This window comes from Vitis vinifera, chromosome 17 (assembly GCF_030704535.1).
Source record: "Vitis vinifera cultivar Pinot Noir 40024 chromosome 17, ASM3070453v1".
Taxonomy (NCBI): Eukaryota; Viridiplantae; Streptophyta; class Magnoliopsida; order Vitales; family Vitaceae; genus Vitis; species Vitis vinifera.
In genome coordinates, this window is record NC_081821.1 from 5,234,760 (window position 1) to 5,260,170 (window position 25,411).

The following is a 25,411-nucleotide window of genomic DNA, read 5'->3' on the forward strand; positions in this document are numbered from 1 at the left end:
ATCCAACACTGACAATACATTATTTGGAGTGAAATTTTTTAGAATAAGAAAAATAATCCTAAAAATTCAAATGTTTTCTCCAATTTGACTTGTAAGAGATGACGGTATACATGAACTAGCTTTGTTTTTAAATTAACATTTTTAACAATAGACTAAAAATAAAAAGTATAATAATTCACAAAGTATAACTTGATTAATTTTAACATAAATTTAAAACCAAAGGGAGGCCTGAGAAATGCAACACTATGCATTTAGCTAACCATTCAGTTCTGTGACCTTAATTTTGAAAAAAAAAATGCATTACCATAATAGTTTTAAAAGATGCTAAGTTTATTTATTAGTAATAAAATATAAAACTCTTTTATAACTAATGAACTTTCCATGATCAAGTCATCAGGACTCTTCATGAAACTCAAACTTTGGGGTGTTGACCACCACCACAACAACCAACACCAGGTAAATTCAAGGTATCATCAGTGACAAAATTCAAACCGAGGATCATATGTGATTCATTAAGACCACACTTTTCAATATTCGCCCTAACCAATTAAGTTACACTGGCAGGTATAAAACTTCGTATTTATATATTTAGGAAAATAAAAAAATTTGGTGAACTAAACCTTCCAAAAAATATAAATCTAACAAACAAAAATAAAGAAATTAATTATTTAAAAAAAAATGAAAGCCTAAAACAAACAAATGGTTTGGAAGGGGACCACTAAGCAGTGGATTAATTGCTTTTTAATACGAAAGAAAACCAAAAATGGAATTATTCAGAGAACAAACCCTGTCTATGGTTCCCCCACAAGTATTATTAATCAGATATTTAGGGCCCGCAATTGAGTTTGAGATTATTAGTTGTTTTAAGAGTTTAAAGGTATCCCAACATCTATTTTTGGTTTGTGTTTTGATCTCTAGTTTGGTAAGGAAAGTGAAAAATCAAATTTTAGGACCGAGCAGGCTAGCCAAAGTTACCTAAAGCACTATGGAATGAATCTATATAGCATTCTTGCATGTCTGCAGCCAAACCTACAGGAATATTGTTTGTTAGCATAGAAAGTGGAGGATTTTCAAGGGGAGAAATGAAGAAAACATCAAGCCTACATCACCTTGCACTTTTATGTTGGAGATGAATCAGGCAGCTGCCCATCTCCAGGGCTGAGAATTAGTGGAGATTGCATAATAGTGGGGGCAGTCTCCCTTACTACACTCTGGTATTACTGAAGTTGTAGTTCATAATGGAAAATTTTAAGTAGGATCTTGCACTTTGTTGATGTTTATTCATGAGCTTCAGTCTCATGAAGAGGAAGAAGTGGGTCGGCCTAATTATGGGCATCTTCGTTATTGTGAAGACATTTGCTGTAATCTTAATAAAATTGCGCATCTTATATTAAAAATTTTTTAGCTTCAACAAAAACATATTACCATTATCAGAAATTAAGAAGAGCTGATGGGGGAGAGAAAAGCGAGCAGATTGAGAAGTATTAGGGATTGGAGAAAAAAACTTAAGGATGGGACTTTCTTGATCTTAACAAAAGAAAATTAATATTGGAGATTCTTGAGAAGCCAAAGATTCTTTTCTTTTTCTTTTTTTTTTCTTTTTTTTCAAACTCTTTTCTTCTAATAAGCCTTTAGAGTTTAAACACACTTATAGGTATTTCTGGATAATAATCAATTAAATAATATAACATGACCAATGCCTACTATTTCCTAGTGTTCTCATATGAACAACCTTTTTAAGAGAATCCTCAAGGCCTTGCTCAAATGATATGAACTTTAAGAGAGTCTTCAAGGCCTTTCCACTAAATAGATATATGTTATCATCCAGTCCCAAGTGTTGGAAAAAAAATCCTATTCACTCTGCTCCTATACACCAAGACATTCAAAGAAACATCTGCCTTCTCATGGTACAAACTAAAAAGGATGCAAATCTAAATAACTTTCTCACTGCTAGGACATAATATTTGGTGTATAAACCTTTAGACAACAGATATGAACAGATTCCACAGTTATTTTAGTTTCCTAATTTCAAAGGAGTTGACTCAAGCATCCTTCAGAAGAACAATCACAGTTCCATCCTACATTTCTAGAATGACTATAACCAAAATAGAATAATCCTGTCAGGTGCATGTTGCATGGCCCAATATATTCCCTAAAGAGATGAAAGTCAAGGAAACCGGCTCCATTTATAGATTTCAAAGGCATTGAACTGGAGTCTAAGTTTCTCTGTCATTCTTTTCCAATGGCATAGGGAAGACATCAGATTCTTGTATTGAATTCAGTATAATTGTATCTCTAAGTACAAGTCTGGATTGGATCTCACAATTGTAAAATTATTACACTCTTTTATCTAATACAAAGGGAGAAATAGAGTAACTTGCAAATGCTACAGTAGAACCTTCAAACTGCATCGTGATATTCATCAATGGTTTCTTTCATTCCATCCAACTGTGAAATGACATATTCCAGCTTCTTGCAACAGATCTCATTAGATATTCTTGAAATGTAATCGCACTTCTCAAATGGACGGTACTCACATGCACTTTTGATTTCATCCCGCAGGGTCATTTGGATGTCCTAGTTTTACAAAAGCAAAACAATATGTGGTAAAATAGCCATCTCAAACAATTCAAATCCAGCATCAGATTCAAAAATTGATTAGTTAGAGTGATAACTTCAAGTGCAAAATAATACAACCGCAATAGGGTCATCCTCAATTCTATCCAAGCCACAAGCCAACCCTGCTCCATCACACAAAGATACATAACAAGCACACATGTTCAATTTTTGGACCTCTCTGAGGCCTGCAAGATTGATAGATGTGTGTCCAGATTGTGGGAGATCTATGTTCTTCAACGTGTCCGGTCAGAAAAACCATCCTTTCCTTCCAACTAACATTAAACTTATTCAAATGCAAACTATTAGTTGTTCTAAGCGACATTTTCACAACTGAGTTCTCTTTTTAGCTCCATTCCCTAGCTTTTTCACATGGCCATGGCCAATAGTATTGCCCTCATGAATGTTGTGTTGTGTAATTAAGGCCTCTAGGATATGCCTTTTTTTGCTAGTCCAGAACTACTTGCCGAAAAGGGGCTTTCATTGGGACGAAAACTTTATCTTGCTTTTTTTTATCGGTCATACCCTTGGGGAAAGCCTTTATTGCTCTCAGATGTGAATAAAGGCATTCTTACATTAAAAGCCCACAGATGTGCTTGCATTGATTAAGGAATAGGTTTTGATTCTAATGATATATTCCTCCCCATAACAGTAAAGACATCCCCACATTATCTCAACAAATTCCAAAATTTTTAATTCTAGATGATCTCCATTGGGTGATGATTTTCTCAACTATAAAATACTTTCCACTTTTCCCTCTGACCACACATGTTTTTTCCAACTCTGACCATTTGGCCCTGCCAAATCAAAACCTAAAATGCCTTCCCTGGGACCCCAGTAATTTTCTTATGATGAATCCAGTCATTTGCACAATAGCTATACAGATATTATGCAGGTCATTCTCCTCATGGGAAACTGTCAAATCCTATGCTCTGCTGTAATGTGTATCATAAATTATGGGCATCCAAGGCCAAAACATTTGGGCATCCCTAGCAAAGCAGCCAATGGCCAAAACAAAAATTGTCAAATCACAACATCTAAGGCATTGAATTAGAGACCTTCAATTCAGACCAGCCCAACCATGACCCTATGATGTGTGAATATGCGTGTGCCTATATATTATAGGAAAATTGTCTAGATAATTATATGCATTCCGCATTCATTCAGAAATCAAGTGAACTAAAATATATCAGGAACTGCATTTGCACGTTTGAATTCCCAAGGAGAGGAAAAGAAAAACGATTGCTCATCAATCTCTTTAAATATTTTGATTTCCAAAAAATGAAACGGAATACCTATTTTATGCTCAAAGGAGATGAGTAAAAACCCTCGTCAGTTCCAAACAGAGACAATTTTAATTGCTTTTTAGGGGGAGAATGGGAGGATGTGGAGAAACCAAACCTTGATTAATTGCATGAACTCGCCACAGTGGATACTGAGCAATTCCTTCCTTGGACCAGAAGGATTACAGAGTTCATCCATCACTCCTCCGGCTAGTTCCAAAACCTTAATAATTCTCTGCACGCCCAAACCAAATTGCCTTTACTCATCAACCCAAGAGAACACGCACACACAGAAAGTGAGAGAGAGAGAAAACCTTTTCAACATTTTGAAGGCGTTGCAGAGAAGTGTTTGGGGTCTGCGAATCCATGTAGTAGGGCTTCCACTTGAGACGTCAAAGAACCAGAGCGTATTTTTTCTTAGGTTGAAGGGGTCTAGGGTTGGGAGGTTTCGGGCTTACAGCTTCAATTGTTATTCACTCAATCAGAAAGTGTACAACAAGTTAAGTAAACAAGTATCATTATATATTTTTGGAATTAAAAAATATTTTATTTAATATTTAAAAAATGCAAGGACCGCTTGAGCAGGGACAGAAGCACTCAAGCAGTTGGTCAAGCGCTTATATGGGGTCGAGCACCTAAGGCGCTCAAGCGGTAGTTAAGTGAGCTCGAGCACTCCTACCAAATCTACTAAAATATGACATAATATTTTCGAGATATTCATAAAATCGAGTTTGAAAATTTTATACTGATTCCCTACGACTTATATGCCTATACATACCCCGATATACACTTAAAACATTTAGAGAAATTAATTGAGAGATTAAGTCTATCTTATCATACCATTCTCAATCTCTCGAAAAAAAATCAAACATTGAAACTTATTTATTGGAGTAATTAAAGGTTGTTATGTCGCAAATATGAAATAAGTTATAAATTTTACAAGATAAGTTTTTAGGGAAGAACAGTTGAAACTATATAACTTATTTTCAAATTATAGATTTAAATTAGAAGTCTTAAACCCCATTGATTATCTTGATTACTGTAATAATATAAAATATTTGTGATATATTCCAAGTTTAATTAAGTTAAATACTCAACTCCCATTTTAAGAAAATTTTTAAATTTACCCATTCAACCTTTTGAATGTTACCCTAGTGGACCTAGGTTTTTTAAAATTGTAAATAGTTAGCCATGGAAATAGCAATTCCAAAATGTGGAATGAATGGGAGATAACAAAGTTGCACGCCTTCTATCAGATAGAATCACCAAGAAGATGGCGATGATGATGATGAGACTCCAATTGTACCAATCGGAGTGCCAAGACGCTTGGGAAAATGGTGGATGGTGGGTTCGAATTTTGCATATTTAACAAAAATCATCTAAATATTTGTATAAAATAATGTTTGAAATTCATGAATATTATCTATTTATGAAAACAATGTGAAGATTGACAAAAATAAATAAATAAATTAATTAATTAAAAAAAAAACTCAAAGTCTAATGGAACCGAATCAATTTAAGCTTTATTTTTTGACCTTATTGAAATTTATTGCTTCAATTTAAGGAAAAATCAAAATTATTCATTTGGGTGATGTTTGGAGAAATTTCCTGTGTTTGGCTTTAAATAATGTCATAATTTAAAATTTTTAATTTAAGAAAAAATTTTGAAAAAAAAAATGGTTTCCAACAAAACCCAATGTAAATTTCTATTTTTTTTTTGAGTTATTATATTTTATATAAAAAAAAATATTTAAAAAATAGAAAATATATCCAAAAACCACCTTAAATTTCAGATTAAAATTTTTCTTGTGGAATTGAACATATATATAAACAAACTATAATAAGTTAGCTTTTTAAAATCCTTAAATTCAATGCCAACTTATTTTTCTCCTTAACCCTTCTTCAGAACTTTAAAGTTTACACCAACCCCATAATTCACAATTTTTATCCCCATAAGGGCCAATATTTTGTGAACTTGGTCATTTTTCTTTCAACCAGTTTTATTGAAACCATATTACAACTTCGGATAATTTCTATATTCCTTCAAAGTGGCATAAGTATTGCCCAGCTAAATTGCAATGACAAACTAACAACCTACAGCTGAAGATGACCAAAGTGGGAAGAAACACTCACCACTTTAATCCAATGATTAACAAAATTGTAGTTAAAATATAGACCACAAATTTGCCTATCAGAAAAATTAAGAGTCCACGACAGAAACAAATGATTTGCCTCCCTTTCGGTTAGATGGGTCACTGCTTACAAATATAAGCATATAATTTACCTCCCCAGCAGCGGGCTGCTGGATCAGTTGGCTTTTAGCACCCAATGCCAATATAGCTGTGCCATCCTACAAAAAGCTCTCCATGTTGAGTTCCAGAAAGGAGCATGGATCTGAAATGTCGAAGTTGTTCAGGATCTGAAAACCACATACAAGAAACACGATGATGTTAAAACACGATTCCCATTCTATATAACAATGATGTTACTAAAAATTTAAGCCTACAAAGATCTCAGAGATGTAACAAAAAATTTTATGTGACTAAAAGGTAATTCAACTATTCAAGCAATCAAAGCATTCTATCACAGTCGAACATCAGATAGACATAAATATTATAATGAAAACAACTCCAGTTATAATACAAAAACTGTGCCCACTGTCAACCAAAAATGTGACTCAAAAATACTGACTAAATTCCCCACGGCTTGCATTTACCCAATGATAAGGATTTTAAAAACTTGGTTATAGCCAGAATGGATGAAGCATGTTGTTCCATTAACTGGTATTATGAAGCAAAAGGGTTGTAAAAAATACTGCAGGAATCGATTCATATCAGCAAGTCGTTAAGCATAACCATATTAACATTTTACATACCTCTGGGTGCACAATGCCAAAGGTGCCTATGTGCTTCCCTCTGTAAATGATGCTAGCTTGTCGACCTGGAAGAAACTCGGGTTCCTGCAATAGATACCAAGTAAGACCATGAGCAAAATACTTCATATGAAGCTAAAAAGATGGCAGGATAAAACAAATGACCAAAATTTTCCACAAACCCAACCCCCCCACCCACCCCCCCACAACCCAAAACAACTAAAAGACAGACGGGCAAAAAGTAAGGGGACAAAAGGTGCTTTACATTTGAAAGCTTTATGTAGTACCCAGTATCGTCTCCAACTGCAACAAAAGGACATCCAATAATTTCCATAATTCTGTCGACAAGGCAGTGAATTAGCTGCAAACAAAGAGTTGGAGGGTTAAGAAAGTCAAATCACCAGATGAGAATGCTAGAGGGATACATACTCAAGTTGAATGAAAAAATAACTGTTGTATAAGACACAGTAATGAAGTGAATGCATGAAAAATATATAAACACACAATATACTGTAAAACATTCTTTTCTCATGTGAAGGAAGCTCCATTTTCACTAGGCACAGCATTGTTAAAATAATTACAGAAAAACTAGCTACAAAATTAAATTATGTTTAAAGGGTTGGTTCACAAAACACAAAATTAAGATCAATCAAGATATATATATATATAGATCGTTTGTAAAGAAATCTAAAAATTAAAATACAAAAACTGTCTAGTCCAGTATTTTAAAAAATAAAAATAAAAAACTGGAAATATCATGCTATATATCAAATCTTCAATGCACAAAAACAAATAAATAAAATAAAATTTCAGCATACAATATCTTCAGATGCTATGGGGAAACAGTTCCACCAACATAATCCAATTGAACCATTTATACTACATTAACCAGCCCTACAGTATCTGATCAAAGGATTTACAGTAACTTCTTACAAACCCTTGTCAGCAGTGAGAAAGTAAAAGGACAATGGTAAGGATCCATTTGGATCTTAGAAAGTAGAGGAAGAAAGAAAATGTTTTAAAAAAAAGCCTTAAAATCAAAATCTTCCCAAGCTATTTTCACATTTTCCTTTCTTTTTCCCAAGACTCAAATAGAATTACAAGTTGTTCAGGATCAGTTTATATGATTTTTTTAGTAATAAGAAATGGTATCAATTTTGATAGTAGTTCTTAGTGGATCCCAGCTTTGGTAAATAATGGAAGGATCAATGAATATTATGAATGAATGGTAATTTAAATAAAGTAATACCATCCACATGGACTTGCATAGCAATCTAGAAGGCATTGCAAAGCTAACTTCACTAGGATCGCACAGAAGAAAAATGAGAGGGATTCCTCCAATTAATTATTAGATCAGGAAATAACAAAAGAGTCTGCTCATGAAGACATGCTTATATCATTAGATAGATAATTAACAAGGTTCCCTATACTAAGTACCCTATCATTACTTTTTTTTACTTGACAAATTCAGCTGCAATCCATCTTCAGTTTCAAAGTTTGGTGGTGTTTTTTGTACTTAGTGGACAGCCCTAAGTAAAAATCTTACTAAATTTGTGGGCTTTCAAGTCTGTAATCATCCGTTATTGGTGGAATGGGTTGGTATTTGATGGACTGAAGAAGAGATATGGATGGGATCTTCTTGCACCTAAGAGGCAACCTCAGGAGCTGAGCTGAGCAATCTGAAGAAATGGGAGAAAGTTGATACAAAGGTAGATTTCAATAAAATTGCTTTGTTGGTGGAAGTTTCTGGGTCACGAAAAGAGCAGAAACATACAGCTGGTGAAGACCAAAAGGAACACACGAGTGTTTCACAAATCTCCCATCTTAAAGATCAGTGACTGCTACAAGTTTGCTGGTGAAGCAATTTCAATGTCTTGTTTCTAAGCTATGGAAGAGAGAGAAAGACCTAGTGATAGAGTGTGTGAGAAAGATGGAGAAGAAAGCTGGTCCCAAGGTGCGAATGGGGACTCAGCGACTCATCTCCAGTCAGGGGGTAGGAAAAGGAGTTTTGGGATAGAATCCAAGACTTTTCTGGTCGAGACAGAGAAGAAGAAGGGCAGGATGCAAATCTTTATAGTGGAAAGAAAGGGAGATGTTTCCTCTTGGATCAAGTTGGGGCCGGCAAGTTTAGGGCCGCTCATTGAAGGCCTGGTCTCTTGTTCAAAGGACATGAGAACTGGCTATTGGGAGAAACGCTGGCAAGAGAAGGGGAGATTTTTCTCCTTAGTGCGAGGCGAAAATAAGGGGGGATGTTTCCTTTGATTGGGGGTTATTGATAGGGCAAAGAACAGGTTCAGTATCTTTGTCCCCAAAGGCAGAGGAGCAAAAGGAGGTTGGGTCCTCTTGGCGGAGGCGCTGCGTGAGATGGAGTCTAGTCCAGGCGGGCAAGCGAGACGAGGACAAGGACAAATTTTGGATACCCATGTTGGGAAAACCCTTTGCGGAGGTGGTCAAGCAAAAAGGCAGCACCGGAGACGAGGTGGTTAGGGTGAAAGTGGATAACGGAGCTATAAGTGCGAATTTGGAGAAGCTGAACCAGTGCCTTGTCGGTTGCTGGATCCCAAGGCGCGGAGAGGGGGAAGATTTAAGGAGCTGGGGGACCCAAATGTCCAAAGTGTGGGGGCTAAAGGGCAATTTAGGCTTGGCCAAATTGAACGACGGAAAGGTATTATTGGAATTTGAGATGGTAAAAGAAGCCGAGAAAGCCCTAGCAGATGGGGAAATAGAGGTCGGTGGCTTCGTCATACGACTGGAAAAATGGAGCCAAAGGATGGGATGTTTGTCGGAGGAAGAGAAAGAAGGAGAGGCCTGGGTAAGGATTGTGGGTCTTCCCATTTCTCTATGGAGTCGAGACATTCTGAGCAAGATAGGAGAGGGGTGTGGGGGTTTTGTGGATATAGATGAGAAAACGGAGAGGAAGGAGGAGCTACAGTGGGCTAGAATTCGGGTAAGGATAAATGGAGGGAAAATCCCTAAAATGGTGGAAATATGGGTTGAGAATCTGTGCTATTCCCTTTCTCTGTGGTGGGAGACGAGGCCGACGATGCGAGTGACGTCGACCGTCGAGAAAGGTAAACCCATCGGAGCAGATGAAGAGGTTGAGGGTGTCGGAGCAGATGAAGAGGTTGAGGGTGTCGGAGCAGATGGAGAGGTTGAGGGTGAGTTCCAGCCACGCGAGGGCAAGCGCGTGAGGGAGGCCGAGGGAGGCTCGAGGCTCGAGGAGCAGTTGCAGACTGTGGATGGGACGCGAAGATTGACTCCTGGGTCGGGGCGGTCCACGGAGTGCTCGCGTGGGTTGGGTGCGCTGCAACTAAGGCCCAAGGGAGTGGGGATGATGCAGAGTGGGCCTGCAGAGATGGGCTTTGTGGTGAAGCCTCGTGGGTCGGAGGGTTTAAGCCCATCTTCTTCCTCTGTGGTCTCTTTTGGGCAAAAGGCGAAGGTGGACTCCAGACGGATTAAGGCCTGGAAGCCCACGGTGGACATAGGTCTGGTAGCAGATGGTCAAAGGCCAATGAGGGAGCCAAGTGACCATCTTGTTGAGGCCCAAAGCTGCGGCCCAAGCGCGGGAAGCCCACTCTATGAATGTTCTCTGTTTTGGGAAAAGGATGGGCTGCGGAGGCTGAGAGAGGCAGAGTCCTTCCACACAGAGCAAACGAAGACTGATCTCGCCCTTATAGAGGAAGCGAAGAGGTACGTTCAGCCCGATTGCTTAATCTCTGAGCCTCCTCTTTCCCCTTCTTTTCTTTTTGGTCGGACTCCAGTGGGGGAGTTTTGCGACCTTTCTGGGCCTAGAAAGAAGCGTGATGAGGATGAAAATCCGCTCCAAATGATCATGGGATTGGAGTCCCCCTTGAGAGAAGCTGGAGAATGTTGGGATTTGGTGGAGGTTAGCAAAAGCAGCACTGTTGATATTGGAAAGGATTTGGGCTCTGATCAAATAGTGCCACGAGTAAATAAGGCAGGGGGGGAGCTTAGCTGGGAGAACAGCGATTTGGCCAAGTTCAGTAATTTCCTGGGGTTTTCGACAGAAGGATTGGAGAAGGACATTATGGAATTTCTGGTTAAAATTCGGAAGAGAAGGGAAAGAGTTCATAGCAAGAACATTCTGGAGAAAACCAAATTTGAGAGGGAGTTGAAAAGATTAGAGTGCTCCATTAACTATGAAGGGGGGAAGAAGCAAAATGTTGGGGGGCAAGTAAGGGGGTGCCAAATTATGGAATTTAAATGAAGCTACGAATACTGAGTTGGAATGTCCGTGGGGCCAATGACAGCGCCAAAAGAAGAGTCATTAAGGCAGTGATCAGAAGTCAGAGGGTGGATCTTTTTTGTCTTCAGGAGACCAAAATACAGACATTGTCGGAGGGCGTGGTGAGAAGCTTGGGTTCTGGTAGGTGGGCTAATTGGGAGGCTTTAGATGCTCTGGGCACTGCGGGAGGGATTCTGGTGTGTTGGGATAAGAGGTCTCTGGAGGTGATGGAGACGGAGGTGGGGAAATTCTCAGTTTCGTGTAGGATTAGGAATGTGGAAAATGGGATGACATGGATATTTACTGGGGTGTATGGTCCTTTCCCCAAAGAAGACAGGGATTGTCTGTGGGAAGAGCTAAGGGCGATTAGAGGCTTGTGGGAAGAGCCATGGTGTTTAGGGGGGGATTTCAATGTCATCTTGTCCCAGAGTGAAAGGAGTAGACAGGGAAGGTTGTCGGGGGCCATGAGAAGTTTTGCCTAAACTGTGGATGACTTAGAGCTCATTGATCTTCCTATGCAAGGGGGCATTGCCACTTGGAGTGGGGGAAGGAATAACCAAGCCTGGGCAAGACTAGATAGGTTTTTGGTGACTCAGCAGTGGCTAGATATGTTCAGTGGGGTAGCCCAATGCAGAATGCATAGACCCACTTCCGACCACTTTCCTATTTTATTGATGGGTGGGGGGTTAAGGAGGGGCCCAACTCCGTTTAGATTCGAGAATATGTGGCTGAAAGTGGACGACTTTAAGGGTCTTCTCCGGGGGTGGTGGCAAGGGATTGAGGCAAGAGGTAGGGCCAACTTCAGATTGGCCTACAAGATGAAGGTTGTGAAACAAAATATTAAAGTTTGGAATAAGGAGGTGTTTGGAAGGGTGGAAGTCAATAAAAATTCTGCACTTCAGCAGTTGGAGTACTGGGATGGAGTGGAAAGTGAGAGGAGTCTGTCCATAGCTGAAGCTAAGCAGAAAAAAGAAGCCAAGGATGCATTTCATAAATGGGTGCTAATGGAGGAAATTCATTGGAGGCAGAAATCTAGGGAGCTGTGGCTAAAGGAAGGGGATAGGAATACCGGTTATTTTCATCGTATGGCCAATGCCCATCGCAGGAATAATTCTTTGGACAGGATTACAATTAATGGGGAGATGCTGACCGAGGATCAAGAGATGAGGGAGGGGATAGTGAATGCTTTTCAAAAGTTACTCTCAGAAGAGCCGAAGTGGAGAGCGGATATTGAGGGCCTACAGCTCAAACATCTTAATTCCCGGGAAGCTGAAAATTTGGAGGTGCCTTTCTCTGAGGAGGAAATTCATTTTGCACTAATGGAGATGAGGGGAGACAAAGCTCCAGGCCCGGATGGGTTCACAGTGGCCTTTTGGCAAGATTGCTGGGATTTGGTGAAGGAGGAGGCGATGGACTTGTTTAAGGAATTCTTTGAGTATGGATCCTTTGCCAAGTCTCTTAATACCACCTTCTTGGTCCTTATTCCCAAGAAAGGAGGAGCTGATGACTTGGGGGACTTTAGGCCAATCAGTTTGCTTGGGAGTTTGTATAAACTTTTAGCCAAAGTCCTAGCAAATAGGCTAAAGAAAGTGCTGGATAGGGTGGTCTCAGTCGACCAAAATGCCTTTGTGAGAGGGAGACAGATTTTGGATGCTTCTCTAGTAGCTAATGAGGTGATTGATTATTGGTATAAAAGAAAAGAGAAAGGGTTGATATGTAAGTTGGACATCGAAAAAGCTTATGATAGTATCAATTGGAACTTCCTTATGAAGGTGCTTCGGAAGATGGGGTTTGGGTCTCGGTGGATGGATTGGATGAGGTGGTGTATTTCTACCGCCAAATTCTCTATATTAATCAATGGGGTTCCAGCTGGCTTCTTCTCGAATTCAAAGGGGTTGCGGCAAGGAGACCCCCTCTCTCCTTATCTTTTTGTATTGGGTATGGAAGTGCTTAGCACCATGATTAGACGGGCTGGTGAAGGGGGCTTTATTTCAGGCTGTAGGATGCGGGGGAGAGAGGGGGAAGAGCTGACTGTTTCGCACCTCCTCTTTGCTGACGACACTCTAATTTTCTGCAAAGCTAGAAGAGAGCAACTGTCCAATCTAAGCTGGATTTTGGCGTGGTTTGAGGCTGCCTCCGGCTTGAGAATTAATCTGGCTAAGAGTGTCCTTATTCCGGTGGGGGAAGTGGATGAGATGGAGGAGTTGGCGGCTGAGCTAGGTTGTAAATTGGGGGCTTTACCCACTGTTTATTTGGGGCTGCCCCTTGGAGCCAATCATAAAACCTCTTCTTCTTGGGATGGGGTGGAAGAGAGAATGAGAAGAAGACTTGCCCAGTGGAAAAGGCAATATATCTCGAAGGGGGGTAGAATTACTCTTATTAAGAGCACTTTGGCCAGCATACCCATCTACCTCCTTTCACTTATTCGCATTCCTAAGGCTGTGGCAAAAAGGATTGAAAAAATCCAAAGAGATTTCTTGTGGGGGGGAGGAAGTGTGGAGGGGAAAGTTCATTTGATTAATTGGCAAGTGGTTTGCAGCCCTAAGGAGGAGGGGGGATTAGGCATACGAAAGATAGATTTGTTGAACAAAACATTGTTGGGCAAATGGGTTTGGAGATATGCCTATGAGAAGGATAATCTATGGAAAAAGGCGATAGGGGTGAAATATGGTCAAGAGGGATGTGGGTGGAGGACTAAGGAAGTTTGTGGGCCTTATGGGGTGGGGTTGTGGAAGGAGATAATGAAGGAGGCGGATTGGTGTTGGGAGAGCATGGACCTTAAGGTTGGGAAGGGGAATAGAGTTTTGTTTTGGATGGATAAGTGGTGTGGCAATGAGGCGCTTTCTCATTCTTTTCCTCAGTTGTTTACTTTGGCAGGTCATAAGAATGCCAAAGTTTGCGAAGTGCAGGATTCTAGTCTGGGTCAAGGAGGTTGGAATATCAGTCTGGCTAGAGATTTCAATGATTGGGAGATAGATCAGATAGGAGAAATGCTGAATCTTCTGAAGGATTTCAGGATTTCTCAGGAGGAGGACTCAGTGAGATGGAAGCGGGAAGGCAACGGCGTCTTTGGGGCCAAGGGGGCCTACAAAAGTTTGAGCGGCTACTCAATTGGTGCTTTTCCGAATAGATGCATTTGGATGGATAAGGTTCCAACAAAAGTGTCTTTTTTTGCTTGGGAGGCAGCGTGGGGGAAGATCCTCACTTTGGATAAGCTTCAAAAAAGGGGATGGCAACTCCCTAATCGGTGTTATTTATGCGGCTGCGAAGAGGAAAATGCGAATCATATTCTCTTACATTGTACAGTGGTTAAAACTATTTGGGAGATTACCCTTGTCATTTTTGGAGTTCAATGGGTGTTCCCAGAGTCGGTTATAGAGGTGCTTCTTAGCTGGAGGGGTTCTTTTGTGGGGAAAAAAAGGAAAAAAATATGGAAGTCCATACCGCTGTGCATTTTTTGGACGGTTTGGAAGGAAAGGAATAGGATAGTGTTCAGGGGAGGGTCTTTAGATATTCAGAAATTCAAGTATTCTTTTGTATGTAACTTGTGGAGTTAGGCTAAGGTGTACATTGGTGAGAAAACCTACTCACTGTTAGGCTTTTTGGAGTGGCTTGGGACCACTTGAGGGTGGGTGAGGCTGTTACCCTTTTTTTGTTGTTTTTCCAGCCTCTTTTGGGGCTGTTCAGTATACCCCCTGTATACATGCGGCTTTTTTAGCCTTTTCTAATATATTTGATTGTTTATCTATCAAAAAAAAAAAAAAAGTACCCTATCATTGAATTTACAGACGAAAAAACAGAAAAGGAGCTGGGGGCAGGATTCTCTTCTGGTGTTTTTCCACTTAGTAGGGTCATCCTGTCGTTTGTTGCAATAACAACATTTCTTATCAGAAGGGAAGCAGAGGGGAAAAAACAAAAAGGAATATTCACACCAACTACTTGTTCAAACTTAAAATTTCAGGTTTATCCCCCCTGATAATCTGGAAACATGTAATAAACAAACGTGGCTGTATACAGTGACAAAAACCCTCCAATCTTAAATGTAAATAAATAAAAGTAAAAATAAAATAACATGAAAGCTTGACGATCACAGTCAACAGTCCCTCACTGGTCACATAACAGTGCTACTTCTAGAGGTCCCAGTCCTACACCTATTCCCCATTTTGTTGTCCTAGTTTTTTACTTCTTCAGTTGCCCCAAGATTGCCTCTATGACAATCATGTTTACCATCATATCAGCAATACAATCCACAAAGCATCAACAGTACTACTACCCCTTGATAAGATTTCCCTTCAATTAAGATGAGACAGTCAAGTAGAAAACAATAGGATCTGAAAATTCATAATACATACTTCCAGTAACAAATTATCCAACAGGATGATAAAACTATGATGCACTCCACAAGGAGAAGTTACAATAGATAATCTACTTATAACAATAATTATTAAGTCATGAAGACTAAAGTATGGCAATAATATTGTACCTCAAATCCAGAATTAGCACCACAATATAGAGCTGCAAGTTGACGACGATTTGTTGCACCAACATCTTTTGCCTCATCCAATACCGCTATATCACCAACCTCAAATATCTAAAGCCAAAATCCAGAAATCAGTAAGAATTTTATGGAAAAATTAATGGTGAATTAAAGTTGAATATTGCGATTTTATTTATGGCAAACTGACTTCACCAAGATAAAGAGTATAAAGAAGCATATTCCATGTCCGAGGAACCAATGCAAATTTAAATGTAAAAAACTGCATAATGGTATAGATTCTCAAACATACAATAATCAACCTGTTCAGACAAAAATAATTTATCGATGCAAGCACGGATAATTTTTTTTTTTTTATAAGGAAAAGTATCGTATTATGAAAAGGCGCTAAAATAGCGACCCAAGATGTACAGAACAGAAAGGGGAACACTCACCCCCTAACAACTGAAACAAAAGATTATCCACAAGGATATACAAAAAACAACCCCTCCCTCAATGGGAACCCACCCAATCAATGAACTCAAATATGGTCGATCGACCATCTTTTATAAACAATTTAGTCTCCAACCAAAGTAAGTAAAGAAAAGAAGTTTTCAGTCTTTGGATGGACAGCACATTATCTTCAAAAGTAATTCTATTCCTCGTCTTCCAAACTGTCAAAAAATAGATGCAAGCATGGATAATAGTTCACAACACTATTCGATAAAGGGAAAGGGAAATACAGATTCTTCCCTAGGAAAGGAGGCAAGCTCAACCTGCCACCTTTTTTCTCAAAAGAGGACCCTGATGATGCCACTTATTAACTAATAACAAGGGTGCTATATTATTCTAGCCTCCCTACTAATCAGAACTATCATAACTATTTGCAATAATACAGATAATACTATGGCCCTACAAAAACTGAGCTCAAGCACATAGCACCTGCCCATTCCAGCAATGGAATAAGGGAAGATTGCATGTACAAGATATGGCATGTTACATCATTATTTCCTTTTAAAAGGAACTGACATTTTATTTTTCTTTTCAATGTAATGTATATTACAAGTACATTGGTGCATCCATATGCACATTAAGAGCCTCAACAAAAAGAACATATTACAACTCAGGATATTGATCCCACTCCTAAAGTTATCACATGTAACTCAAGGAACCTGCAGCTTTACACTTATTCCCCCCAATATCATATAAAGTGTCTATGCCTATAAGAATAGAAAACAGCACAAAATGCCACAATAAACAACAATGGCCAGTTTGAAAACTAAGACATACCTTTATGGGCTTGGGGTGGTCTTTGTTATGCGCAACTGTTTTTAATGCACCTGGCATAAGACTTGTCCGGACAACCTGTGGAAATGCAAGTTTTTCAAAGCATGTGTTAGAACTTTATCCTAAGTCAATATGATATACACAATTGGTTTATTACCTAACAACACAAACTTTATTATTAAATTGGAATCAGCACCTTGCTTTATGGAAGTTCATGGGTTTGAACCTTACCATTTGGTTCTTTGTCTCATTTATTGAACTCATGAGCAAGCCTAAAGAAGGTTGCTCATAAGGTGGGGCGTTAGAGCTTTGCAAGCTTTATATACATGGTTGGTCTATTCCCTAACAGTTTAAGCTTGTAGATTAAATCGGTAATCCAAATGCATCAAGCTTAATATAAAAAATACAGGAAGAAAGATCATACTAACACTCAATTCCAGTCTAATTGTCAAGAGACTATTATATAAACTTGCAGCAGACATTAACAAAAATTTCAGAAGGAATGGCATGTCAGGGGTAGGAAACATAACTGGTAAGGTAAAAGCTATGATTTATAGACACATGAATTGATCTGGTTGCAAAGACCCCACAAAATGCGGATATAGGGCATTGCTATATGTGTTCTCTTTGTGAATCTACTTTATCAAACACACACACACACACACACACACAAAAAAACAAAAAAACAAAGGTGGAAAATTAATGATAATAAGAGCTTTAGGCTAGGCTTGGTTCCCAGAAAATTGGAAAGAAAATGCAAGGGAAAGAAAATACAAAGGAAAAGTAGAAGGAAAGAAAAAGTGAAGGAAAATAAAAAAAATAGATTAAAAATTGATAAATTATTTTTTTTGTTACTTCAAACTCATTTTATTTATTTTAACTCATCTATATAAAGATTAAATAATTTAAAAATACATAAGTTTTTAATTAGTTTTAATTATATTTGATTTTCTTTGATATTTTTCATAGGACAACCAAACATGAAAAAATCATTTTCCTTTACATTTTTTTTCTTTCCTTGGTATTTTCTGGGAACCAAACATAACCTTAATGAAAAGACAACAAATTTTTATGATTATTTTTTAAGCAACTACGAAGGGCATATTTTTATGAGAGTATTGATGCCAAAAACTGTCCAACAAGACAACTGTTAGCACTCATTCCCTCACCCAGACACTAAGGCCACTAAGGGTCTCATGGGTGGGCACCTTGCACCCATGAGACAAGCCCTGAGGAAAGAAACAAGGTGATAGAGGGTTTGTGGCATCAAATAGGCAAAAAGGGCTGCAGCACTTGGGCACCTACAGGTCAAGCACATGGGGCGCACACACGGGCCATGCGCACAGCTGCATACAAGCATGGGGGCATGCACAGCATGTCGTGCGTGCGCACAGGCCACACACATTGCAGGCTGCGTGCACGCACGGACCACACACATGGGCAATAGGAGGGTTTCTAAGAAATTAATAGATTTTCCTAATTATTAAATAAATCCATTATTCATCCTCAAGCATAGGTGATATCTCCTCCAAAAACTTCTAAAACAACCCAAAATGCTCTTTAAGAAAGGGGTAGATAACTCAAGGTGAGGCATGGTGGCTTGGGCATGGCCACACCAAGGGGCCTTGGTGCAAGGCCTCCGACACGAGCAAGGCACATTGGGCAAGCCTTGTTGGCACCACACATGGACTCCATGACAGATGTTGGTGTGCAACCCATGACCGCAATGACACGGGACATGATGCGGACTCCCCTCCCAACGACGGAAACAAGGGTGCAACACCTTGTGTGAGGCAGCTTGAAGAGTCATGGGCACAATGCCATGGCCTGTTGCTTGGATGTAGCATGGATATGCAACAATAGCGAAGCCAACTCAAGACACGATGTAAGATGCTATGCATGAGGGCGCAATGCCATGACTCTTTGCACCAAGAGAGGACCGAACATGGCATGGTAGCATAGCAACAACAAGAAGAGGTGTGGGCTTCAGACATGAACAAGGAGTGGTAGTGACCCTTGCCCACGCAGCCATGGGCAAGGAGCCATGATGCAATGCAACCCATGGGCGCAACGACATAGGCCATGGGCATAGAGACAATTGGTTGCCTCGGCAAGGAAGAGACTCAGATGTGCAGACCAAGAAAAGGGCTTGGCATGCACAAGAGTTGCTTACATAGGTGCACACAGCAGCAACATGATGAAGGCAAGAGCATGTTGCCCTGACACTGATGAGACTCAGATGTGTGGACCAAAAGAGAGCTTGGAAGGCACACAAGATAGCAGGATGAAGAGTTGGAGTCAAAGTGGGATTTTAAGCCCAACATGAGTAGGAGTCTTATTTCTATTACAATTGTAATTGTAGTCTGAGTAGGACTCAGAGTCCAAGTACTGGAATTGTAAGCCCAACATGAGTAAGAGTCTTATTCCTATTGTAACTGTAGTTCGAGTAGGACTCAGAGTCCAAGTAGGAGTGGTTACTACCATAGCCTATTAGGAAGAGTCCTAGTAGAACTAGGATGAGTACTCCTAGTCTAACAAGGAGTGGGTGGCGGTCACTCTATAAAAGGGGGGTCAAGGACAACATCCTTGACACATAAAGGGATCTAGGGAGAGATCTAGAGAAAGCATGAACTCACCAGTGCTTATGGGAGTCTTGCTAACAACTGTGTCTTGTATTCTTATTCAGTGAAGCAATAAAATACAAGTAGGGGTTGGTGCCTGTGACAGAAACCATCAACAAGGAGAAGCACCAAACATCTAGGAGTAGCATATTGCATGCTATAGTTAGAAAAACGCAAAACAGCAACATAATGCAAAGAAAATCAATAAGTTAAGAAGCCAGAAATGCACTTGCAGTAATCAAATTATAAGCACAAACCAGAACAATGAAAAAAAGGAAGCTGTTGTAGTGCACATTAGGGCTACAATTTTTTTTCAGTGCAGGCTCATAACAAACTAACAGAACCAATCTGCGATTGGTTTAGGTAGTCTATGGTTGACTTTCTTCTAGGCTGATGCCTCATAAAAATTGAGACAACTCGAGAACTGAACTCTACAATAGAAAGGTATAAAATATAAATTTAACATAAATTACAGGGTATAAATTGGAAATTTTGTAAGGGATTACACAGGGCTAAGAACACAGAACCAGAATGAATGGATGATTCAAGTGGTTCAGTTGTCAAGTTCTTGCCAGTGCTAGTCTAAAAACATTCTATAAAACAAACCCCTAAACATTCTTGGACAATCAAAATGAAATAATAATAACTTGGTTAAGGGACCAGTCTCACTCAATATTTAAAATATAAAATAAAAATAAAAAATTTTTGTTTCTGAATTTTTGTCATCATGTTGATTCTCATATGTGATGATCAAAATCCTTGCATCATTTCATCTGACCTGTGGGTGGGCCTGTCCATAAACCTCTGAGGCACAAACACTCGAGCTACCATGTTTAGGGTTCTCACTAAGCCAGTTCTATAATGGACTGCTAAACACCTTTGGTAATCAAAGAGTAAACAATAATAACTTGATTGGGAGACCAGTTCATTCAATATTTAAAAATGAAATAAAAATAAAAATAAAAATTTAAGATTTTTTGTCAGAATTTTTGTCAAATTTTTGTCAAAAAATGACTTACATTAAGAAAAGTTTTCTTTTAACAACATTCTAAGGAAAATCACAAGAATATGCCATATGAATCTCTTCATTTTAGCTACCCCTTCATCTCAACATTATTTGCCTATTAAAAAATAAAATAGAAATAGTTTTATTTAAAATATCACTTCAAATTAAAACTTTAGCTAGTTGGATATTCCATATGTCTGTGAAGACAAGCCCTTGAGGCCTAGCCGTGCAGCTCAAGTGGCAAAGGATTGAATTGAGGATGAAGGAGGTTACAGCACAGAATAAAACAAATATCCTACCAAAAACCAAAATAAAAAAGGACAAGAAAGAAAGAGAAAAAACACATCTATGAAAGATAAGATGATATTCTATCTACATATGCATAAAAAGATATGAATAAGAGATTATAAACATTTGTCAATATAATTCAAACTTGAAGGACATTGGGAGTTGGGCAATAATAGATGAAGCATCATCAGTTTCTTGTCAAGAATCAACTCTTCCTTCAAAAATACTCACAAAGCAAGAGCAAAAGCAAAATAAGGAGTAAAAGAAATAATTGAATACAAAACACTCTCGCATCCATAAAGAAAAAAAAAGAAAGAAAGAAAACCCATTTCAATAAGCATTAAAAAGCCAAACAAGAGATTAATATTCCATGATATGGTGGCAGACACATACTTCTTTAGAGAGTATAAGTAAGCACATCACCACTGAGAACAGTTATTGAATAAACAAACCTCAAAATCAGCAGAACGAGGATTTCCAATTATCACTGCTGTTGATTTGTCATCTTTACGGTTCAACATGGAGAAATTTTCTTTGTAAGAGCATAATATCCATGTCAATATCTCTGTAAAACCATTCATTGCAATCTGCAAGGAAATAAGCAAATTTGAACCAAACAAAATAGCATAGAAAATATTTTAAATACCTTTCCAGCAAAGTAAGAAGAAGAGGCTTATTCTCCGAGAAGTGGTTCATGACTCATGAACAATCATCAATCCATTACCTTGTTTCAATTTAATGTCATATCAATGGTAAAGATACTTTATTATCAACCCAGAGAAAAATATATATGCATACATACATACATGTGCGTGCACACCTGTGTTCTTGTGTCTGTCTATATAAAAGAGGAATAAAGTTGGAGATTGATTAAAAAGAAAACATTTTGGCCCTATCTTATTTCATTTTTCTCCTTTTTTCCTTCCCTCACACTTTCCCTGATCTAAAGTAGCCTTAACAAGTAATGTGCTAAGGCGGGGGCGGGGGGGGGGGGAAGGGGGAAGGTTATTTTATGCCATTTTTTAGTGTCATGCATAGTCCTTTATTTGAGCTTTTGTTCTTATTGTATGCATTCAGCCTAGAAGTAATTTAGTATTAATTCAAGTAATTCACATTTATCTCAGCAATACCCCCCTTTTTTTTCATAATCTGTCCTAGTTTCCATTTTTTTTCTGGACCTTTGTTTTCACCAGCATAAAGGTCACTGAAGGCCTGAAATAGAACAATCTCATATAGGCCTTCAAAGGAATGTACAAAACCTCACAATCATAACTAGACACCTCTCCGCTTAAATACACCTCTAGGAAAGATATCAATAGAAAAATATCTAATCAATAATAGAGCCCTAAATGAGAATGATGATGTTTATAAAAATGAAGCTTTTGGTCTCCATGCTTATTAATGGAGATAGTAGAGAGTGCAGATCACAATTTGTCAATGAAGGTTCCAGGAATACCTTTGGGCACCGGAAGTTGTAGGATAGATACCATTATCGACAACGTTGATCTTTACCTCCACAATACCATAACAACCAATCTAGTTATATCCATGATGAGAGATACAAAGTAGGATAGGTGAAGGCAATATCAAAGATTTCAAAGCCATGCATCAATCTGCACTCTGGGCAATGCATCTCAAAAACATGTTTGTTTTACTAGGATGAAATTGGTATGGGTCAGCTAAGCGTTATTGGGAATCAGTCTTGTATGACATTGACTATTCAGGTCAAGACCCTATCATTATGTTGGAAAAGAAAAAGTTAAGGTTAACAAAGAAGTAATTACCAGACTATCATAGAAATCACTTATTAGATCAACTATTAAACCTTAGCCCAGTTTGAGGAACTAATTTATGTCATGGCATTCACAAGGATTATTAGGTCACTATTGCTAGGTTTATAAATGGTTTGAGAGGTGAAATTAAATTTCTAGGTCTTTCTAGAAAGCTTACCATAAGACTCTAGAAACTGTCAAAGAAATGTGTCTAGTTCCACCTGAGCTCCACCCATGTTCATTTAAGGTAGCTTGAGTAGATAAAACTTCTTTACCTATCAAGGAGAGGTGTCTAGTTCCACTTAAGTTAAGGCCTCAATCAAAGGCTGTCACTCATATCTTGTTAGAATGACCTTGGCCATGCAAGCACGATCTAAAGAATTTCAACCGGTATAAAACCTATGAATTTAGCCATGGAGGTAGGACAAGTGTAGTGAAACCCATTAAGCCAACAATTAACAAAGTGCAAGTCTATTAATAAGATGACCTTGGCTATACAATCATGATCTAAAGAATTTCAACCAGTATAAAACCTATGAATTTAGCCATGGAAGTAGGACAAGAGTCTTAAAACCTATTAAGCCAACATTTAACAAAGTGCAAGCCCATTAATAAGTCTACTTGTAGGGATCTAATTAAGCAAAGAATTCAACTCTAGGCATTTTGAGTACATAGGGCTTGACATTGGTTTGGCATACCGTATATGCCCTCATAGCTAAGGTAGGTTTTCACGTTTCAACTTAGTTCAGTTTAGCTTACCCTTCCAAAGTTACTCCTTTAGCAAATGAGTTTAAGGATGTTATGCTTGAGCACTCACTAGATGAATAGCCACACATGAAAGATATTCAGCATGTTATAGACTTAGCCCCAAGATCACAATCACCTAATTTTCCCCATTATAGGATGGACCCTATGGACAAAGATAAATTTAATTCATAAATATAAGGTCTCTTAGCTGAAGGTTTTATTCACCATAGCTTAGTCCTTGTGTTGTTCGTATTTTACTCACACCTAACAAAGATGGATCTTGAAGAATGTGTGTGATAGTATAGTCATCAACAAAATCACAATTAAATATAGATTTTTCTATTCCTTGATCAGAAGATAAGTAGGATGAGCTGAATGGTTCTCAGTGGTTTTCAAAGATAGACTTGCATAGTGGATACCATCAAATTAGGCTTAGACTTGGAGATGAATGGAAGACAACCTTTAAAATTCAGGATGGATTGTATGAGTGATTAATGATGTCTTTTGAAATGTTTGTCTAACACCCCTAGTAGTTTCATGAGAGTGATAGCACATGTTTTGAGCCTGTTCTTTGGAAAATTCCTTGTTGAAAAACATGTTCAATATCAACCTTAGCTATAGTTTAAAGCTTGTCGTTAAGTGGTGAGAATTCCAAGTCATCATAGTATAGTCGGTCTCCTTTTCCATAGCAAATTGTTTGTATTAATCTTCTTCTTTGCCACTAGTCATGCAAAAACCCTGACTTTCAGAGAGGCTTTAGATTTCCACATGAGATATGCAGGTGAAAAGGGACTCGAGTTGGCCAAGATAGTATGGGCTAAAAAGAATGACTAAAAACAAACTAAAGGATGTCAAAAGCCAAATCCTCTCAACAAAAAAAGGTTGATGACAAATACATATTGCCTGAAGTCAACATAAGGTGGAGGAGTCCTTGAGCAGAGGCCACATCTTGTGAGGTGGAACTTGGTGTGTTTGGAAAAAAAGAAAGGTGGTTTGGGTGTGAGAAATTTAGCTTTGATGAATAAAGTCCTATTGAGTAAGTGGAATTGGTGCTTTACCATAGAAAGTGAGGCTTTGTGGAAGCAGGTTATCAGTCACAAATATGGTGTAGAGGAGGGGGGATGGTGTACTCGGGCTGTTAGCGGGAGGCATGGTGTCGGGCTTTGGAAAGCTATTAAAAAGGAGTGGTTGGGAATGTATAGCAGTTTAGCCTACCGCATGGGTAGTGGTAGGAGAGTGAATTCTGGAAGAACAAGTGGTGTGGAGATGAGCCTCTTTGCGAGTCTTTCCCTTCTTTATTTGCCATCTCCTTGGCTAAAGACGTCTGGGTTTTGGATGTTTGGAACCCAGATGGTGTAGGGGATGGTTGGACCCCTCTTTTCTCAAGAGCATTTAATGATTGGGAGATTGAGATGGTGGAGCGGTTTATGCTTAAAATCCAAGCCTTTAGGGTGCAAAGGGAGGACGAAGATAAAGTGGTGTGGACAGCTTCTAGAAGTGGAGCTTTCTTAGTCAAGTCGCTTTATTCTATTCTGGAGCCCAGAGGTGCTTCCTTGTTCCTTTGTGGTAGTATTTAGAGGGCGAAAGTGCCTCCTAAGGTAGCTTTCTTTGCTTGGGAGGCTTCCTGGGGCAAAATCTTAACTATGGAGCAACTCCAGAGGAGAGGGTACTCTTTGGCAAATAGGTGTTTTCTATGCCTTTCTGAAGAAGAAACAGTGGATCACCTTTTACTTCATTGTGTCAAGATGCGGGCATTGTGGAGTCTTCTTTTCTCCCTTTTTGGTGTGGCTTGGGTTCTCTCTGGTTCAGTTAAGGAAACTCTCCTGGGGTGGCATGGAGCGTTTGTGGGGAAAACACGTAAAAAGGCTTAGCAAATGGCCTCCTTATGTATATTTTGGTCAGAATGGAAGGAAAGAAATTTGTTAACTTTTGGGAATGAGGTGTTTTCGCCTTTTGTATGTAATCTTTGGTCTTGGTTAGGGTGTTAATAGTTTTGAGCCCTTCTTCTCTTGTTAGCTTTTTTGAGTGGCTAGGCTCTAAGTAAGGGTAGGGATTGTTGTTTATTTCCTTTGACCTTGGTTTCGAGTCTGTGGGCTGCTTTTGTCTACTCCCTGTATACCTAGAGGATACTAGATTGGTTTTCCTCTTCCCGTTTAATTTTATTCTCTTTATCTATAAAAAAAAAAAAAAAAAAGATCA

The 25,411-nt window shown here is 38.7% G+C and overlaps 3 protein-coding genes across 3 annotated transcripts in view; 1 reads left to right on the top strand and 2 right to left on the bottom strand.

The window, feature by feature from the left end:
- Positions 1-2,248: 2,248 nt before the first annotated feature.
- LOC100255926 (mediator of RNA polymerase II transcription subunit 11) lies at positions 2,249-4,539 on the bottom strand. The gene is made up of 3 exons (XM_002269917.5): positions 4,214-4,539; positions 4,018-4,134; positions 2,249-2,577 (listed from the first exon to the last, which is right to left on the bottom strand). Exons 1-3 carry the CDS (start codon positions 4,265-4,267, stop codon positions 2,401-2,403), a joined length of 348 nt encoding a protein of 115 aa, XP_002269953.1. The 5' UTR covers positions 4,268-4,539; the 3' UTR covers positions 2,249-2,400.
- Positions 4,540-5,864: 1,325 nt separating this feature from the next.
- The window catches only part of LOC100261003 (phenylalanine--tRNA ligase beta subunit, cytoplasmic), a 38,184-nt gene continuing 18,637 nt past the window's right edge, over positions 5,865-25,411 (bottom strand). Inside the window, exons 14-19 of the mRNA XM_002269715.5 lie at positions 21,146-21,280; positions 16,782-16,856; positions 15,501-15,608; positions 7,037-7,132; positions 6,775-6,858; positions 5,865-6,318 (exon numbers count right to left, since the gene is read on the bottom strand). Coding sequence (XP_002269751.1) covers positions 6,250-6,318; positions 6,775-6,858; positions 7,037-7,132; positions 15,501-15,608; positions 16,782-16,856; positions 21,146-21,280 — 567 coding nt within the window. The 3' untranslated portion in view covers positions 5,865-6,249. The remainder of the gene's footprint in view (positions 6,319-6,774; positions 6,859-7,036; positions 7,133-15,500; positions 15,609-16,781; positions 16,857-21,145; positions 21,281-25,411) is intronic.
- Positions 8,708-11,828, top strand: LOC132252806 (uncharacterized). Its single transcript, XM_059734083.1, has 2 exons — positions 8,708-9,868; positions 9,923-11,828. Exons 1-2 carry the CDS (start codon positions 9,194-9,196, stop codon positions 10,997-10,999), a joined length of 1,752 nt encoding a protein of 583 aa, XP_059590066.1. The 5' UTR covers positions 8,708-9,193; the 3' UTR covers positions 11,000-11,828.

Coding starts and splice junctions, on each gene's coding strand:
- LOC100255926 (XM_002269917.5), bottom strand. CDS start 4,267: ATGGATTCGCAGACCCCAAACACTTCTCTGCAACGCCTTCAAAATGTT. Junction 4,135..4,213: donor GCCTTCAAAATGTTGAAAAG/GTTTTCTCTCTC, acceptor TTGGGCGTGCAG/AGAATTATTAAGGTTTTGGA. Junction 2,578..4,017: donor AGTTCATGCAATTAATCAAG/GTTTGGTTTCTC, acceptor TTGTAAAACTAG/GACATCCAAATGACCCTGCG.
- LOC132252806 (XM_059734083.1), top strand. CDS start 9,194: ATGTTGGGAAAACCCTTTGCGGAGGTGGTCAAGCAAAAAGGCAGCACC. Junction 9,869..9,922: donor CCATCGGAGCAGATGAAGAG/GTTGAGGGTGTC, acceptor GCAGATGGAGAG/GTTGAGGGTGAGTTCCAGCC.